Consider the following 19,527-nt stretch of genomic DNA (forward strand, 5'->3'; position numbering starts at 1 on the left):
ACCTCCAAAAATTATCTTACCTATTCAATAATTCTTAATTTGAAATAGTGCCAAACTTTAAGTAATAAAAGTACACCACAGTATAAATAATGTTTTTCTCAATAAGGTTAGGACACATAGCTTAAGGAACAGGGTTGTAGCACCCATGGTAAGTAAGGACACAGCACTCACCAAAGTCAAATTAGGGAGGGCTACCTTTGACTTAGATTTATCCCTATGAATTTCTCAGGACAGCCAAAAGAGCAAGCAAGTGTTCAGAGGACACTGCCTACTGCAGCATAGAAAATGGTTTTCTATGCTTTAGTGATGGACAGTGTCATTCAGCATTCACTCCTAAACAAATATACAGCAATGTAGAAGGAAACTAAACTATTCCGGTAAAAAGACTAGCACTGCCGCCAGTCCTCTACGCAACGCACAAGGAAGATGATGGTATTTTATGCTAATAAATACTTAATAACATCCCATGGTCTTTATCAAAAGTAAACGTCGTATCATTAACTGAAAGATAAAATCTGAGGTACACAAAATACCTATAGCAAAGGCTTAATAAATAATAATGACAAATGCAAATATAACAAACAGCAGCAATCGACAAAAAAAAAAAAAAAATACCACCAGCTATTAAATGACATTATTTGGAAGGTAGGCGGATTTAAAACACGGAGGTTACTAGGTTTGGGTGAAAAATAAAATTATAACTTCTTTTCCTTGTGATCTTAACCCAACTCACAAAAAACTAAACTAATAACTTACGAAGTCTTATTTTTATAAACTTGTCATTTCTAACATATAATAAAAGAACAGTTTTGTTTCTTCCTATTGGCTAAGATAATTAAGAAGTACTGTACCTCATAATTGTATCAACAACTAACATTAAGGAGCAAGACTCATTCCTATTAAAACAGTTACTTTGGGGTTACAGTACTTCAAATTCCTACTACTTTTCTGTTTCTCAATAGATTTTTTTCATTTAAAAACCATTTGAAAGAAAATTTTATACTGTAAATATATAAACAAGCAAAGAACCGACGAAAACTATATAACCAAAAAAAAAATGAAGCAAATGTTTATTTACGATACTAGCAAGAAATATAAAAGACCAAGCGTCCTAAGAGGAATCAGAGAATTGTTAAGGGGAAACTGACAAATCTTTACCTCAAATTCTTGAAGAAAAAATTAATAAATACAGTAGGCTTACATAAATGTAAGAATACATTTTCGCGAAAAAACAAAATGTTTTAATTAAAAACACTATTTGAAATATGAAATTAGATTTCTCCAAGCCAGATTGCAATAATCTGAATTTCCAAAATTTCAAGCATTCTGATAAGATATATAAAAAAACTAAAATTATGCAATTAAAGATCAAGTACCCAACCTAAGCTTTCTCATAAGATTTCTAAAGCAATAAATAATAAAATATTTTTACTCTTAAAAAATAAAAACATCTCTCCTCCCAAAAAAATTCTAAAATGAAAAATACTAACAAAGAAATGCTGAAAAATGTAGGTAAAAAGGATGCCATGTTAGAACATTAAATTCAGTCAGCACAAAAAGTTCTAGATAAAATAGAGAAAACCTTTTCATGTTACCCAAATAATAAACAACTTGCTCCATACCTCAATTTGAAAAAATGCTCTATATATAAATTTAAAAACAAATGCACACTTTCCACTTTAGAAATTGTACAGAAATGCCAGGCAATTTTGAAAGAAAATTAAACTTACAATAAAGTTTTCTCTATCATCTGTGTTAAATGCACAACATATATACTATATATAACATAAATGATAAAAAAGCAACAAACCAAATGTTATATCTTATGCAAATTCAGGCATACAGTATACTTTTTAACCAGATCCAAATGCATGACCTCTGATCAACATGCTAGCTGGTTAGTACTAATTCACAAGGTTCAGTAAGGAAACATATCTTCAGTTCAACTTCCACTATTCCCTTGACTATGATACTGCACAGCTACTTATAATTACTTTTTCTTGCCTCAACAGTGGAAATGAATGAAAGATTACAGTACTGTATATGTAATTTGAACCATGTGGCCTGGTGCTGGAGCTAGGGAGGCTACTCAGCACCATCATGCAAAGAAGAAATGAGCTAAGTTTCAGCCCATAATACTCATGAGTTCTAATAATATGTTTTTGACATGTAAAACTGCATCAGACTTACAATGAATGGGGGCATATTGTAAAACAGTCAGACATTAACACTCACAGGGCTTATGTAACAGACACCAATGAAAGTTGAAAATCATTGAATATATGAGGGACCCTTTAATGACCACTGTCGTTCATAATCATGAATGTTAAAATCTAGGAATTCTAAATCCTTAATACTGTATTACAAAAACATAACTCTAATAATAAACTTTCTTATTTCTATTATATCCTGATGTTCAAATTTCTTCTCCAGAAGCTCTGTTTAATCTACCTTTACCAATCATATTTTTTCATTTTCCCATTTTCTTCCCTCCAATATACACACCCTAAGGAAGGAGCATTTTAGCAGAAGTGGTAACTGATGCGCAAGTCTCTTTCCAGTTTCTTAAAGTCATGTGGTACTGATCAGACATTTTCCAAATTGTTTGCTTTTTATAATATTTATAGCATGGACTGTGAATGGGAATTTTTTCGGAAAGTTGATTATCCACATTCCCTTGGAATATCATGTCAGGGACAATACTGTGATTTAAATTATGTGAAAAAATGCATTTCCCTAACTATACCTCTCATGTGTAAGTATGTGGCAATGGCTACCAACCATGGTCGGCAAATCCATGAAAGGCTAGGCTTCTTGTTTGTGGTGGGGATGAAGCAGATAATTTTAAGTCTCCAAATTCACACAATTCGCATAACCAGGCAAATTTCGAAAGTGGTAAGCTTCACAAGCTCTTCCTTTAATAAAGTTCAAAAGTCCAGTGAATCCTCTTAAAATGGTAACTCTGGTCCTACCTGGCCCATTGCAAACCTAACTTAATTCCTTAAGCTGAGCATAGTATTAAAAAGGGCTTCTTTCAGTAAGAGTTTTATAAGTTCGCTGCACATTACAGATTTGAACGCCTCTCGCAGAACCTCAAATTCTTTAACTAAATGCTAACCCCCGTTCTTTCCAGGCTCTTTAAAAAGACTAATTCCAAACACATCTAAAAACAACATAGAAGTGAGAAACACTATTGGAGATCTAAATTCTCAGGCTCATTAAAATAATGTTAGTTTAAGGTTACTTCAAACTAGTCCCACTTTAACGTTTTTCGATCAATTTATCTAATTTAAAAACCCTTTAAAATATAATGCTCTAAAGGTTGTACATTGAACTTTTTCTTAGCTTTCTTAATTATTCTTATGAATGTATAGGTCACTTTCAAAGGTGACTTTTTCAGATAGAGTTTTTTGCTTTTTCAAAAAGTGAATATACAAATTGTAGGCTATAAAATTCCCTATATTTTCATGTTTAAATGATAAAAAATTGATTAATATTAACAAAAGTATATATCAAAGTAATTTTTCTCTGAAAATTTCATGGTTTGAGATATAGGGCTTCAAAGTATTTTTTTTTTCTTTTTGTAAAGATTGGTTGAATATACTAGTATGCATAAGTACTGTACAGGCTTTTAGTAGTGATTTTTCTAGCGACTGGGTATCATAGGGACATAATCATCATATTTCAGAGTTTTCTGCTTAACAGCGGTGATATCCTTCCTTCAAAACCAAAAATATATATGCAACATGTATCAAATGCCCACACAAGTAAGATGTTGAGAGTATCTCATCTGCGTACTTTCTGGGAAGATTTCATGCTTTAGGCATATTAGTTATCGTCTTTGATACTTTAAGCATCTTTCAGCCTAGCTATAACAATTATAAATTTATAAACGAGCAGACAAAGAAATACGGGCTTCAAAGATTTCATTTTGAAGAGATTGGTAGAATATATTTTAGTAAGCTTAAGAATGGGCTATTAGCAGTTATTTTCCTCACCACGAGGATCACAAGGACATAATCACATTTCAGGGTTATTTACTAAGCAGTGGTGAGCTCCTTTCCTCAAATCTACAAAAATATATGTAACATGAACCAAATGGCCACACGAGTAAGACAGCATAGCATAACATGTTCTTGTCTATGTACATTTGGGAAAATTTTACATTTTGTGCCTATTTACTTTTCACCCGACACTTTATATATCTTTCAGCATAACATCATACGATTTGTAAATATGTAAACGCATACTCAAAAATACAATGAATATAACTCGGAGAAACAAAGCAAACCTTTATTTACAATGCTCCATCCATCCATATACCAAGGCACTTCCCCCAATTTTGGGGGGTAGCAGACACCAACAATGAAACAAAACAAAAAGGGGACCTCTACTCTCTATGTTCCTTCAGCCTAACAGAGAAAAAATAATACTTATGAGGGAATCTGAGAAAATTGTGTCTTCGCTGTTTATGGGATACTTACATAAATAACTTTCCCTAAAATTCTTGAAAAGTCAGAAAATGGTTGCATAAGGGGGCAGATGCGCTTGTGTAAATATAGAAAAATACAGTCCAGCCATAAAAAAAGTGTTTTCATTAAAAACTATTTGAAACCAGAGTTATGGATTTTCTCCAAGCCAAATATACAATAATCTTAATTTTTTAATTTCCAAGCAGAGTTGTGGCCCTTAAAGAAGATAACTTTAGTCGGCTTGTCAGAAAAAGAAACAAGCTTTGCATTAGTTAACTAGCTAGGCATATTCCATCAAAAGAATAGTAATGGTGGGACCAGGAATATGTACTGCATCAAGAATTAGACATAATCTAGCCCCCTGAAGGATGAATGTTTGGAATCTCCAATTCCTTCAGTTCTTATATATATAAGATTGAATCAATTCCTTTTAATATCAGCTAACCTATGATAGTGTCTAAAATGATACAAAATAGGCTTCTTCCAGCTGGTTTACCATGTATTCCTCTGCCACATCTTGAATATTGGGAACGAAGGGTTTGAACACTTTACAGGATTTTTCCATTTTTACAAAAAATAAGCTTTCGTATTGAAGGAATTCATGGTACATAATTCTTCGAGAAGCTTCACCGAAATAATTCTTCAATAAAATAGTGGGCCCCCCTATAAATAATGAAATTTGTGAATATTAACAGCTGACTGCATACTATATATCTGTAAGGAGTTTAACATTCAGGTATTTCCTGTCACGCAATAAAATGGAGAACCATGAAAGTAGTTCCTGTCTGTCATTCAAATAAAAACTTTCTTCATCTAAGAAAAACTTACACTTCTAGGAAGGGAAATTGAAAAAAAAGTTACACCATTAACCCTTGCTACACAAGGTTGTAATGGTTAAGGAACAGTTCATTTCTAAATGCAAAAATTTAGGCGGCCTTTAGAAATAACACAATCCCATTACCAACTGCAGCCTTATTATAAAAAAACAGAAACTGGTGTATGATGTGGCGTGGGGAAACTTTCCCAAAACCAGCATGCAAATAGGGGAATATTCATGAAAGCCACTTACAAGGAGTACAGAGATATCACACTGTGGACAAACATGGGCAACTTATCAAAACCAGTATTAAAAGCCACATGTGAATTAATTATCAATAAGTTGAATGTATAAAACATGAATTCATCTTCTCTTACATAAAGTACATACTGTAATTGAAATTTAAAACAGGCAATGCTTTAGCTATGATACATGGAATAATCATTTAGAATTACCAAAGTTAATTTCAAGGCCATTAATAGTAAAAATTTGTAATAAAGAAGGAATGACTAAATAAATTTTCACAGGAGACTCTGTTAATGAGGCTTAATTATACATCACTGGCTAGGCATAGCATGCAGCACAGAATGTACAGTAAATGAACAAGAAATGTTAAAAATCACAGAATAACTTACAAGATCGATATATAAAAATAGCCTAGATTTCTTTATACTCATGCTCTTCTAAAAATATCCCTAAGGTCTCTTTAATACGATATATGATATTATTACTAAGATACATGTTACGAAAAAAGAGAAGTTACAATTCATGCTATAGCTGTAATCCTATAAGCTCTCCATTTTTATGGTATTTATTCACACCAAAATGTTACATTTTGGTTTGACCTTTAAAGATTACAAGACTGATAAACTACAGGCATCAATTAATATTCAAATGAGAACAGAAAACTATCAAGGTAGAAAACAAAAGAGTAAATATATCAAAAAGAGGCTTCCAAAATTCCAGTGTTGAATAAAATAAAAAGGCTATGTATGGTACTTTTCATACAACTATCATCAAAACCATATATTCCAGAACTGAAGGGATTAATGTAAATATCCACAAGTAAGATTCAATATGAAGATCCTCCTATTTCTACTCTCTTCACCTCAAACCCATCATTACTGGTTGAACATGAAAGCAAGATGTAACTTCATGCAATTCTATCAGAGCCTATCAAGTACTGCCATCACCCAGCCAATGGTGTTCATTAATACAATTCACATTATTGTCTCCATTTTGTTTCCAAGTACTGATCTATGCTCATTTTAAATACAAATGTCCCATATGACTTGATTTAGCGGTTGAAAAGAAAAAAATGTATGGTAACACCAAAATATAAAAAATGCCAGGTTTAAAAACTAAAGATAAGGTAAATGATAAACAAACCTCAGGTTTTCTAGCTTGTGACTGCGCTGGTTGTTGCTGCTTCCCTATTTGAGAATTGCGCTGGTCCCTCTGTTCTCTGTGTTCCCTAAAGAAAAGGCAAAGGAGAGGGAAAGGAAAAAATGCAAAATGAGCAATTTTATTATAAGATTTAAAATATTTTGTAAAATATACTGTCAAAAACCTAAGTTAAATATGTACCAACTAGCAATTAATTTAATGGGTAGGTAAGCATAAAAATTGAGCTAAAATACTTGACTCTCTTTAGCTCGGCCAAATGGTCTGTCATCAAATTAAAATTTGTTCATTCATTCAATAAATTGCAATCTTTGAAAATTTAATAATTGTATATCGTAAACTGAAAAACAAAATGAATCTGAAAAAAACACCTTTTAATTTTTTCCAAAATTGGACTACTGTATTGCTATTGGATGGTCCTCATAAATTCATATGAAATATTCTAACGACTTCTTATAAATGCCTTTGAAACATTCTAACAGATTATAATTTCCTCTGAAATATTGTAACAGCTGCTTATAAATTCATCTAAATATTCTAACTATTGGTTATAATTTCACCCGAAATGATAAATTTGAATTTCACCTTACTATGCAAAACCTGAAGATAATTTGGATTTCACCTTACTATGCAAACCCTGAAGGTAATTTGGATTTCACCTTACTATGCAAAACCTGAGTCCTTTACATAGGACAGCTTACCACCAAAACAGGAACATACAGCCATTAAATAAGATGTATGTAGGACTCTGGTAGTTACAGATGAGGAGCGAGGACGTCCCCACTCCAATACTTGCTCACTGAGCACTCTTACTGACTGTAGCCGAAACTTTCTAGCGGGTATGTGATGGCGGAAAAGTAAAAGACTCAGGTTTGTAAAGTTAAGAAACGTATAAATTACCTACAAATCTGTCTTTTGTACCTACACAAATACAAACAGTTAGTTCTTTACCCATCACGCACTGGTGGTTTGGCAATACCGGGGGGATGGGGGGGGGGGGGTGTTTCACAGTCTGTGCAAAATGACAAATATATAGATAATTTTTATTTTTCCTAACGATACACACCTTTAGCTATCTATTAGGGGTATTACTTTAAGCGAAGCTGAAAGGACGAGCCATTAAAATTTTAGGGATGGTTAACTACAGATAGTCGCCGGTCGATTTTCCGCAGGTGATATGACGTCACCAGACACAAGATATGAACTTGGCAGATATCAAAACTTTTCTTAAGCAAATAATAATTTTACAAGATGAATCAGCTTATTTTTACACAAGAAAATAGATTATTTTCAAGGAAATATTCGTCCTATTTCCGATAGTTATGACGTCATCACCCTGAAACAATCGTCGTAAAGTCGAATCGCCATAAGTCGCATAGGTCGTAAGTCGAGAATTACCTGTATGTCTAAAATATAGGTGTATTTTGAATAATTAGAAAAAAATACAGGACATAGGATGGTCACTTTAAAGTACATTACTAAAGCTTTGTTTGTATTTGTGTTTCCCATGTACAGGAATGTCTAAGTCCCTTCACTGGGATAAAATCCCACTTGTATCTCAAATGTCAATCTGAAAAGACTCCATATCTCTAAGCTTGTCAAGTTAAAGGGCACCCCTCTGCGGTCGCCCGAACTGCCTCCATCGAAGGCTAATAGGAGAGGGGAAGTTTTCGGGTCAGAGTGAGAGATTGAGGCTGGAGTGACCTCAAGGATGACTCAAAAGCCAAAGAGATTCCATCTCCTACTGAACACTGTTTTCTCTTGAAGGACGAAAATTAAGAAACTTGAGCGTGTCTCGAATCCCAGTTAATATTGCCAGGTAGGGACATATCCACTAGCTACCATAACACACAATAGTCACAAGAAGCCCTTGGCTGCAGTCAAATCCTCTGCAGAAAGAGCATAAGAGGCTAGGATTCACTCCTTTCCACTTGAGGCTGCGCAGACCCTTCACTAAAATCCCCATAAAATTCCAGCCAGGAGGAATGTCTATTCTCACTGACACTTGCTATCAAAGTAACTAATCAGTGAGCAAGCAAGAGGAGAACAGTCCGCCTCCAGCCGGTAACCAGCTGCCAACTACCTACAAGTCATCATAAAACTTTAACTGCTGTATTGCATCTTCGTTGTTATCATTCTCCTATGTAAAGGACAAGGGTTTGTATTTGTCAGAACAATTTTTTTTTTGTAAATTTATGTTTGGTTTGTGCACAGAAAATTCAGGATTTGTGATTTGGAACTTCCTATTCTTTCCAAATTCTCCAGATGATTACTTTAAAATTCACAAGTGAATTCCACATCATGGACTGACTATAATTACTTAAATATATCTTTGAAGACCTCACCTGTGCTCCCGATGTTCACGATGTTCCCGATGGTCCCTTTGATGGTGTTGTGGAGGTGTTGCTGGTTTGTGTGCTGCAGCTTGGTGGTGATCTCTACTCTGAGGTGGTGGTGGAAGGGGCCTCTGGGGAGGCGCAGGTTCTTGGCCAAGTAACCGTTGCGGTAATGCAGGTCTAGCTGGAGGTCCTGGATCAGGAATTTCCTCTTTTTCTTTCTTCCCACCATTTCTCTGATGTTCCTACGTAAGAAAAATAGTGTATAGATTCAACTCTAAAACTATAGCTAAAATCATTAAACAGTTTTAGAATCCAGTGTTAGTTGTAACCAATTACAAACATATCAATAAACACCTGTGTGTATTTTGAGGGAGGACGCGTGTGTGTGTGTGTGACATCAGACGTAAGAATTTCATGTCCAGATGTCTCTCCTTTTCTCCGTCCCATAAGACATATTTAATATACAGTTATTACCCTTTTTTTTCTTTTATTATTTGTGCATATGAACAATTTATAAAATAAGTGATACTAGTGTACACGACCCATCAAAATGACGACTAAATATTTATATAAATATACGCACACAGATTCAACTTTCCCACCTCCTCCCCCTTTTCCTAACTACAAGAAGCTGGTTTAGCAATCTGTGGGAGATTGCGGTTTCCGAGTTTACCTCTCGAGATACCACCCCTCTCACCAAGGTGTGACTACACCTCTCCCCCTACTGCTCAGCATGACAGGAAAGAAATATATTCATATATAAAGGCAGATACTTGCTCCTCATTACATAGGGGAGGATTATATACCAATGGAAGCGAAATTCATTAAACTATACCAAAAAAGAAAAAAAATTGTCTTAGTTCTAATACTGTAGTCTTTGTGCTAAGACAATGTGATTAAAATGTTGCCAAAAAGGACCAGGGGCTTGAATGCCCAATTTTTTGACGCAGAATTGGTACTATGGGCCATCCCAGGCGTTATATATTGCTTCTTTCTCGAAGCTGGTCAAATGTTGACATCTACACAAAAATTAAAAAATTTTCCATTTTCTTTCCCTGTAATACCCCTACCGGTTTAGCGTAGTATTTGGATCATACGGCAGTATATGGCAATACTTCCCAGTTGAGTAAGTACTATCCCTTTATCATTCAGTTCTCATGCCAAGGTTCAAGTGCAATTCTGTGTTTCTTGATAGAATCATAAGTACAGTAAACATTTGGTGCAATTTTTTCTTGGTTATATTCTTCACATTTTTTCTCTGCTTGTTCCTATATTGATATTTTTTATGTTATGGTTATGCTAAAAGATGCACAAAGTATAGACAAAACCTTAATATGACTATAGTGTATATTTGCCACGAATATATCATACTAGTCAAGTCGTACTCACATGTGGACATATGGTACATATTGAGTATATTTTTCTGAATTTGAGGGAAGGGGCTCTTCACTCTTTAGTGAAAATCCTTGAAATATGATCATTCTGTCCCTATGATCACCAGTGTTGAGGAAAATACCACTAAAAGCCCATATTTGTGCACACTAAAGTAATTTCAACCAATCTACACAAAAAAAACAAGAATTTCCTATTTATTTGCCTGTTCTTTTATATATTTACAATTTTTATATTATGGTTAAAGTTTAAGATGCATAAAGCTTCAGAGATAATAACTAAATATGAATAAAGCATAAAATTTGGCCAGAAAGTATGCTAATGAGAATATATGCACATTTGGTGCATGTAGCATATTTATTTTTGGATTTGGGGGAAGAGGTTATCACTACATGGTAAATAACCCTGAAATATGATGATTATGCATTTAGGATCCTCAGTGTTGAGAAAAATTACCCATAAAAGCCCATACTTATGCATACTGAAGTATATTCAACCAATCTCTACAAAAAAAAATTTCAGAGCAAATTTCCCCCTACTGTACTTTATTTCAATATTGACTTTTTTATCCTTAAAAAAGGAAAAGATAGGGAATTTTATAACCTACAACCTGTCCTTTTATTTTTTGATAAAAACGTTTAATTTCTTTATGCAAAATGGCCGCTACTGAAAGTGATTCCTATACAATGATACAAAAAAATGGATAGGAAACCTTCCTGTGTACAAATCTTAGAATATAAAAATCTCTTTCCAATGGTTTTTATAATAAAGTAATCTGACGAGATAAAAATGAAGCGAGTTTAAAGTAATCCGATAAAACAGTGTTTCAATGGGGCTGAGTTGCACCCCTTAAAGAATTTTTGCTAGGCAATAATGATCCCCATTACAAGTCATGTTACATGCCAAAAGTGTCTTTTGAATAACCATTACTAAGAACGTAGCTCTATCTTCCATCTCAGTTTCTATTATAAAAGATCTTCAGTCAGTACATGTTCAAGTAAGATTACAGTCGTGAACAAAAATAGCCTTTTAAAATCAGGGGAAAAGCCAGCAAAGATGACTAGACGATAACAATGGAAGTGAGGTTGCTGATACCTGGCCAGCTATTACAAAGCTTTAGGGGATTGATAGCCATGGACTTCATGAGATTTCCACTAATTTTGCTTTTTATGAAATCTCAAAACCCCAGAAAGCCATTGGACAAAGGTTGTGATCCTGGCATAACCTGTTTTATTTCAAATCCTAGGCTAACTCTTCAAGTAGTGCTTTGTGGTTAAAGAGTACCAGTTAGTATGTATGTATGTATGTTTTTTTTTTTTTTTTTTTTGGTACACAGCACATTAAGAGTCAATTAACTCTTAGAGCCTCAATCTGCCAGTTTACTTCTGGCCCATCTATTGCAAAATACTCAATTCCATGATCCATTCTGATCTATATGACCACTGGATTCTGAGATAAAAGACAAGGCTGGCAGTCTGAATCTTAATATCCCTCCGCCCTCTGAAATAAAAGCTCATGACCAACCTTTACTATATATACATTTATTAACAATGTGGAACATAGTATGGTTCCTATTGACTATGGGTCACAGTTAAAATCTTTAAAACCATTGATCACAGCTGAGAAGTGGTTGCATCAGGTTTTGAATGGCAGTGAGGATGACTATAATGTAGGACCAGCCACTTGTTTATCTTGAAATTCAACTAGCAGCATTAAAGGTGCTCAAAGGGTTAAGAACAACTCACTTTTTTGTATCACATCAGAAATTGAAATCTTTATATCACTCACTTGTATTTGCTGAAAGTTCCGTCTCAAGGTATTTCCTGCAGGTGCTTGAATGATTGATGAGGGTTCACCAGGCTGTATTGTTTCCTCATCTTCATTATCAGATCCACTATAATTAAATGTTTCCTCTCTGTCTTCTACAAAAACAAAATTAAACACATTGAGGTAACATTTGATACTAAATGGACAACCCTATAAAAGCAAATATATAAGCAAAATTACTTTTGAGTTTAACAAGAATCCAATTGAACTGGAAATGTTTGAAAATATTTCACAAAATACAAAAATTTTGAATATTCATAAAAGGTTAAATAATAAAGATCACAATAAAGCTTATTATTGAAATATTGAGTGTCCCTTAAACGAATGATAAATATGACCAATTATCAAAGAAATCTAAATAAACAATGTGAAAATACCTTTCTGCTTATGTTTCTTGCATCTGTCTATGTGATCTTTGAGTTGGATACGCACTTGCCGTTCAGTCGGTTGGTCCCGTATAAATGGATGTTTTAATAGTTGATCGGTGTAAGTTCTCTGTAACATGGAAAGGACATGTACATTTCACAGTGTTAAGTAATGATAAGGTTATTTGAACCCCAATTGCAATTACAGTATACAGCATATCAAGAGATACTTACCTGATGGTAGTCCTTGACTAAGACACTATCAATAAAGGAATGAAATTTTTTACTCCATTTCTTGCTATTCTTAAGGCGTGGAGGTGGATTCCTTGGGATCAAAAACAGTGCACGCATAGGATGCATATCACACAAAGGAGGTTGTGATTCTGCCATTTCTAGCGCTGTGATACCTGTAATAATGACAACTCTTCTTACTTTCCTTCTACATAAAGCCCTAAACCTTTTCCCTTTTTCATTTCAAAACACAAAAAATAAACAAAATCACTCTTTAAATCAGAGAGCTCATATTAAAGCAAGAGGTGTTATAAACTTGAATACTTCTCATGTACAGTAACAAATACGTCAAAGATAGAAATTTAAAACTTTGAAAGAAGTCACGTCATGAAAATCATCAAATATCCCAAAATTTCCCATCTTGTAGAATTATTTTCTTGTGATTATCCAAAATCAGATCAAATATGAAGGCAAATAGAGGAAGAATGCATCAATGCCTCACCTAAACTCCACAAGTCACTACGGTTGTCATATGTAGCCTCAGGATTCTCATCACAGGCAATTACCTCTGGAGCCATCCAGTAAGGAGTACCAATAAATGTGTTCCTCCTGCCTATAGTACGGTCAAGCTGAGCACTGACGCCAAAATCAACTGCAAAATAGACCACATATATAAATAACCACAAAAACTTCTCATCCCTTTAGCACTGAACTAATCATGAAATTTATTTAAAACTATATTATAATGTACTTTAAATATACTCAAATTGATTATGAAACTTCATAAGGTACCTCAAATAATTTAATTTGTTTCTTTTAATTTTAATGAAAAATTAAACAAATCAAATAAATCTCTATACTACACAATACTCAAAGTTGTAAATTCCAGCATCACTATCTTATAACCTACATTAATAATACTTCAAGGAAGAACTTTTCGCAAGTTTTTTCATGAGTAAGAAAAATTAATGGTAATGGAATGTGAATGTTGACGTCCAGCAAAATAAAAATAGCATGATACAGTTCCAGTGGGTGGGCACACATACTTAAAATTTGTAGGTTCTCTGTTTAAATACATATCTGGATTATGGTTACATAAAATATACATTTTCAATGTTACAAGCTTAACTGAAATCCTAGCTGGAGAAGCACAATGCTTCAAGTTCAACTGCCCATGTTGGGAAAGCAGTCCAGTGCAGAAAAGAAAGAAAAAAGAGAGAATAAGCTATAAATGAGAAATAACAAAAAATAACAAATCAAAGTTGATAATGTTAAAGTAGTATAAAAACTCAGAAACTAATCATTTCACATATTGAAATAATATCAAAATTCAATCTCACACCAGGTCACAACATACTCTCACTCAAATTACCCTTCTACGACATGGTGCAGCTAAAGGGGTAAAGCAAGATACCGATCTTGCTAATAAAATATTCTACTTACCTAACTTGACTTCGGCATTATCTGTGAGTAGAACATTCTGGCCTTTGATATCTCGGTGGATAACTTTACTGGAGTGTAGGTGGGCCAATCCGCGTAAAATTTCTCTAGAGATGTATGCTATCCACTCTTCTTTTAGACTTTGTCCTTTGGTGGCTGAAAAATAAAACAAAGATAATTACTATCTACATTTGATTTGAACAGCCTGTACAGTATACTATGTTGCTACACAAATATCTAACTACTGTAGATGCATCATAACCTTGTATATTAAATATTTTGACTTAACATTTTGAAATTTATTACAATGAAAAAATAATACAGTAGTTTTGTTCTTATAACAACAACCATATATTCTTGCAGAAAAGAACTCTACATTAGGGGATTGTCTTATGTATCCAATCCAAAAGTAGAGCCTTGAATCCAGTAGCTTAGAAATCCCTTAAAATGAAATGGAGTAGCATTCTATAAAGTACTAACTTAACCTAGCATTATCATTAATAATTTATAACTGACATTTACATACGGAAAGGTAGGTTAATAGCAATGTTTCCTAAAACACTCAAAATATACTATAAACATTAAATAAAATTTTTATAGAAAAAAATATTTCTTTACTGATCTGATGTTCACAATGTTCCTCTCTCAAAACTGTTTAAATGTTGAACTGTTAAATTGTTCTCCTTTCTGGTAACAGCTCCTGATTCTCATCTTAATTTGTAGGACAGGAATTTACGGTCTATTAAATTTCTTATACCTCATCTAGATGTTAATTTCTGGCACCATTATTCTTTTAGTTAGTTATGCATGTTGCATAAGCTTTTTCATAATTCTCACCATCCGTTACATTCAGATCTTCCCAGACAATAATATCCTCTGTTTAATACTAGGTATGCAGTTTAATTCCAATAGTCAGGCCTTCATCATGAGGCTCAATACTACACAGTATTCTAGAAGCTTTATTCCACCTGAGACCAAGTTGTGAAATGATCTTCCTAATCAGGTAGTTTAATCTGTAGATCTCCAAAATTCAAATTTGAAGCGAATACTTTTATGTTGAACAGGCCGACATGAGTTTTTAACGTTTCTATATGAAAGATCAGTTTTAATGTTGTTACTGTTCTTATATATTTCATTCTAATTGTTCATTACTTCTCATATAGTTCATTTACTTCCTTTCCTCACTAGGCTATTTTTCCTTTTTGGAGCACTAGGGCTTATAGCATCCTACTTTTCCAACAAAGATTGTAGCTTAGCTAGTGGTAGTAATAAGAAGAATAATAACAATCTTGCCCAAAACGAAAACTTTCCATTTTCTTCCGTTGTAAAACACTTCCCCTTTGGAGGCTGATGGCAACTATCTAGGTGTGGGTGTGTCATGCTTCCAGTCTCAAAGGCAAAACTAGATTATTTACCTCTTGCCATCACTAGTCAGTGGTGGGAGGAATGGGGATGTTATGAACATCAAACACGTATAAAAATACAATCAATTTGATTAGGATCCTGTTTACTTCCATGACACTCTACCTTTGTTCATATTGCTGAACCCTCCACTAATGAACATGGGTTAGAGAAAGAATAAAGTGACGACATAGATTAATAAACTTTACCAATTACCTGAGACTTGTCTAGTTCAACAGTAACTTATCATAATCCAAGGTAAACTCATAATTACTTAAGTTTCAAGACTAGGTTCCAAGCATACTTAACCTGTCAAACTTAGAACTACAGTATACTGTACACATGTATTAATCAAAATCTTGAACTCTTTCATTAAGAAAATTAATAGTAAAACAAAGTTATAAAGCAAATTAACAGTAACTTCTTACAATATATCCTTCGCAATTACCACAACATTTAATGTCCAATTAATTTCTAAGATAATACGTAACTTTTAGACAAGGCCTTTAAAAAGAATTACTTTATGCCACCGAGCTGTTGCAAAATAATTTTCCTAAAGAAGTATTTTTATAGGAATAATGAGATGTAGCTTCACTACCAATTATGGATCTGAGCCTTCAAGTCCTTTATCTGACTCTAATATATAATATAAATGCCTGCCCTAAACTGTAACTAGGAAAAACATTGCATTTACAAAAGAGCCTGTCCTAAAAATTACAATTTCAAAAAACAATTTGTATTTTCCTAGTTATACAAACCCAAAATATTTGAAGGGATTTACTACATTGCTGTTTGGCTATGATTAGATTTAAGGAAATTGTAGGATTCTCGTAATATGTATGCTTGCCATCATCCCACCCACAAAGGGTAGGAGCAGCTGACTCAGCAAGACACGCATCACTTACTCATAGTGATACATATAAATTAAAGGATTCAGGTTTGTAGAGCTAGAAAAAATACAAATAATTCTTTAAAATTTCTAGTATGATCCTACTCAAAAAGCACAAATCCTCGTCATCCAAATGGGTGTCTTCTTTAGAAGATCGGGCAGTTATTAGACCCTTGACCCAAAGGATAATATTACAGACAATCTTGACTGGCTCATATGAGAAGCAAGGTGGAGATGTCAGCCTCATAAACAAAAGGTGAGTGAGAGTCACAGCCCCAACAGGTTTGTGAAATGTCGGTCTCACTCTCTTTAAAGAGGCTAAAACTAGAAGGAAAACCAACTTGAGAGTAACACCTCAATCTAAAGCTTTGTAAAGAGGTTCGTAAGGTGCCACTTTTAGGGACCTCAGATCCTTAATCACAATACATTCGAGTTCCTGAGGTGGGAAAGACTGCTCAAAACTCTTCATCAATGCCGAGTTCCCACAAGGAGGAGAGATAAATTCCCTTCAGTCTGAAAACCTGTCTTAAGGCTCAACAATAGGCTTATACTGCAGTGACAGAGAGAAGTCTGTAATCAGTGGAATAGTGGCCTTGAGTAGAGCAAGACCCCTTCTACGACAACAATCACATAAAAGTGACCATTTTGCTTGATAGCCCACTGCGGAGGACTTGTGAAGATAACCGAAAAGTTGCTTCACAGTTGGTTTCAAAAAGCCTTTCTTTTGGAAGACGTGCTGGATAACCTCCAGCTGTGAAGAGATAGGTAGTGAGTGGGCTGTGTCATGAAATATTTTCCTGTGGGGCTGAAGTACGAGATTAAGCCAATCTGTAAGTTCCCTTGGAATTTCTATGAAAAGATCTATAAGATCCGAGTACCACTCCATGTGAGGCAACTTTAGCGTGACCAACATTATTATCAAGTTTTTTTAACTGATATTGTTCAGCACCTGACGGATCAGGCAGGTGGAAAGGCATAAATGTCCACTCCGTCCCCAGGTGTAGGAATGCATCCTCCATCACTGCAGGTGAATCTGAAAGTGGGGAACAATACAGTGAATTTATTGTTCAGATGGGTGGCAAATATGTCTGTAATAGGAGAACGCCATAAAGTCAGGAGATTAGTTGCCACTTGAAGATTCAAAGACCATTCTGAACCAACTATCGTTCCTAGTCGACTCAGATTATCTGCTATTACATTTATCTTCCATAGAATGAACCATGCTTAGAGGTGAACAGCACTTACTTGTGCCCAATGTTGGACTCCCACAGCTAGCTGACATAGATGGAATACAGAGCCCCTTTTTTTGTTTATGTAAGTCACTACAGTAGTGTTGTCGCTCATCAACACTACCGAGTGACCTATGATTGTCTCTGAAAAGTGAAGTAACGCTAGGTACGCTACCTTCAAGTCTAGGTAATTTATGTGAAAAGACTTGTCTTCCTATGGCCATGTACCTGAAACCTGTTCCTTCCTTAGATGAGCTCCCCACCCTTAGCGACAAACATCTGAAAAAAGAAACTCTCTGTAGGAGAGATCCAGCTGACAGATTCTTCTCCTTTAGCCACCACAAGAGGCCTGTCTTCACATCCCGGGATCATAAAAAGTCACTGGGGGATCTGGTATCTGTGACTAATGACTTTAGTGCCCATTGTAGAGATCGAAGATGCATTCTCCTGAAGGGTACTAGCTTCTCTAGGGAGGAAAGACAGCCTAGGAGCTTCTACTGTATGAGAGCTGGAAAGATGTTATTTTCATTAGTAAAATAAATTTTTGAATATACTTACCCGATAATCATGTAGCTGTCAACTCTGTTGCCGACAGAAATCTACGGTAGGGATACGCCAGCGATCGCTATACAGGTGGGGGTGAACACCATAGCGCCATCTGTGGTCAGGTACTCCAGTACTTCTTGTCAACACCACCTCAATTTTTTCCTCGGTCCACTGGTTCTCTATGGGGAGGAAGGGTGGGTCAATTAAATCATGATTATCGGGTAAGTATATTCAAAAATTTATTTTACTAATGAAAATAACATTTTTCAATATTAATCTTACCCGATAATCATGTAGCTGATTCACACCCAGGGTGGTGGGTGGAGACCAGCATACATGTTAACAAAGAAGCTAAGTATCCCGTATTTTATTTTATTAGTTATTCAAAAATAACATAAAATAAATAAGTACCTGGTAAGGAAGACGACTTGAACCATTACTCTGCCTTTATTAAGTACGTCTTCCTTACTGAGCGTAGCGGTCCTCTTAGGATGCTGAACGACTCTTAGGTGCTGAAGTATAAAGGGCTGCAACCCATACTAAAGGACCTCATCACAACCTTTAACCTCGGCGCTTCTCAAGAAAGAATTGACCACCCGCCAAATCAACAAGGATGTGGAAGGCTTCTTAGCCGACCGTACAACCCATAAAAAGTATTCAAGAGAAAGGTTAAAAAGGTTATGGGATTATGGGAATGTAGTGGCTGAGCCCCCGCCTACTACTGCATTCGTTGCTACGAATGGTCCCAGGGTGTAGCAGTTCTCGTAAAGAGACTGGACATCTTTGAGATAGAATGATGCGAACACTGACTTGCTTCTCCAATAGGTTGCATCCATAACACTCTGCAGAGAACGGTTCTGTTTGAGGGCCACTGAAGTAGCCACAGCTCTCACTTCATGTGTCCTTACCTTCAGCAAAGCAAGGTCTTCTTCCTTCAGATGAGAATGTGCTTCCCTAATCAGGAGCCTGAATAGGTAAGAAACTGAGTTCTTAGACCTTGGAAGAGAAGGCTTCTTGATAGCACACCATAAGGCTTCTGATTGTCCTCGTAAAGGTTATGACCTTTTTAGATAGTACCTAAGAGCTCTAACTGGGCAAAGTACTCTCTCCAGTTCGTCCCCCACCAAGTTGGACAGGCTTGGGATCTCGAACGACTTAGGCCAAGGACGTGAAGG

The 19,527-nt window shown here is 35.0% G+C and overlaps 1 protein-coding gene across 9 annotated transcripts in view; it reads right to left on the reverse strand.

Annotated features, from left to right (window-relative positions):
- msn (serine/threonine-protein kinase msn) overlaps positions 1 to 19,527 on the reverse strand; it is a 234,755-nt gene that overhangs the window by 157,573 nt on the left and 57,655 nt on the right. For 7 of the 9 annotated variants that reach the window (XM_068389312.1, XM_068389280.1, XM_068389305.1 and 4 more), the window contains exons 6-12: positions 14,291 to 14,443; positions 13,350 to 13,499; positions 12,851 to 13,023; positions 12,629 to 12,746; positions 12,213 to 12,346; positions 9,039 to 9,274; positions 6,679 to 6,763 (exon numbers count right to left, since the gene is read on the reverse strand). In XM_068389312.1, coding sequence (XP_068245413.1) covers positions 6,679 to 6,763; positions 9,039 to 9,274; positions 12,213 to 12,346; positions 12,629 to 12,746; positions 12,851 to 13,023; positions 13,350 to 13,499; positions 14,291 to 14,443 — 1,049 coding nt within the window. The remainder of the gene's footprint in view (positions 1 to 6,678; positions 6,764 to 9,038; positions 9,275 to 12,212; positions 12,347 to 12,628; positions 12,747 to 12,850; positions 13,024 to 13,349; positions 13,500 to 14,290; positions 14,444 to 19,527) is intronic. The other 2 variants (XM_068389285.1, XM_068389301.1) reach the window with 1 other exon arrangement.

Source organism: Palaemon carinicauda, chromosome 1 (genome assembly GCF_036898095.1).
Source record: "Palaemon carinicauda isolate YSFRI2023 chromosome 1, ASM3689809v2, whole genome shotgun sequence".
Lineage (NCBI taxonomy): Eukaryota > Metazoa > Arthropoda > Malacostraca > Decapoda > Palaemonidae > Palaemon > Palaemon carinicauda.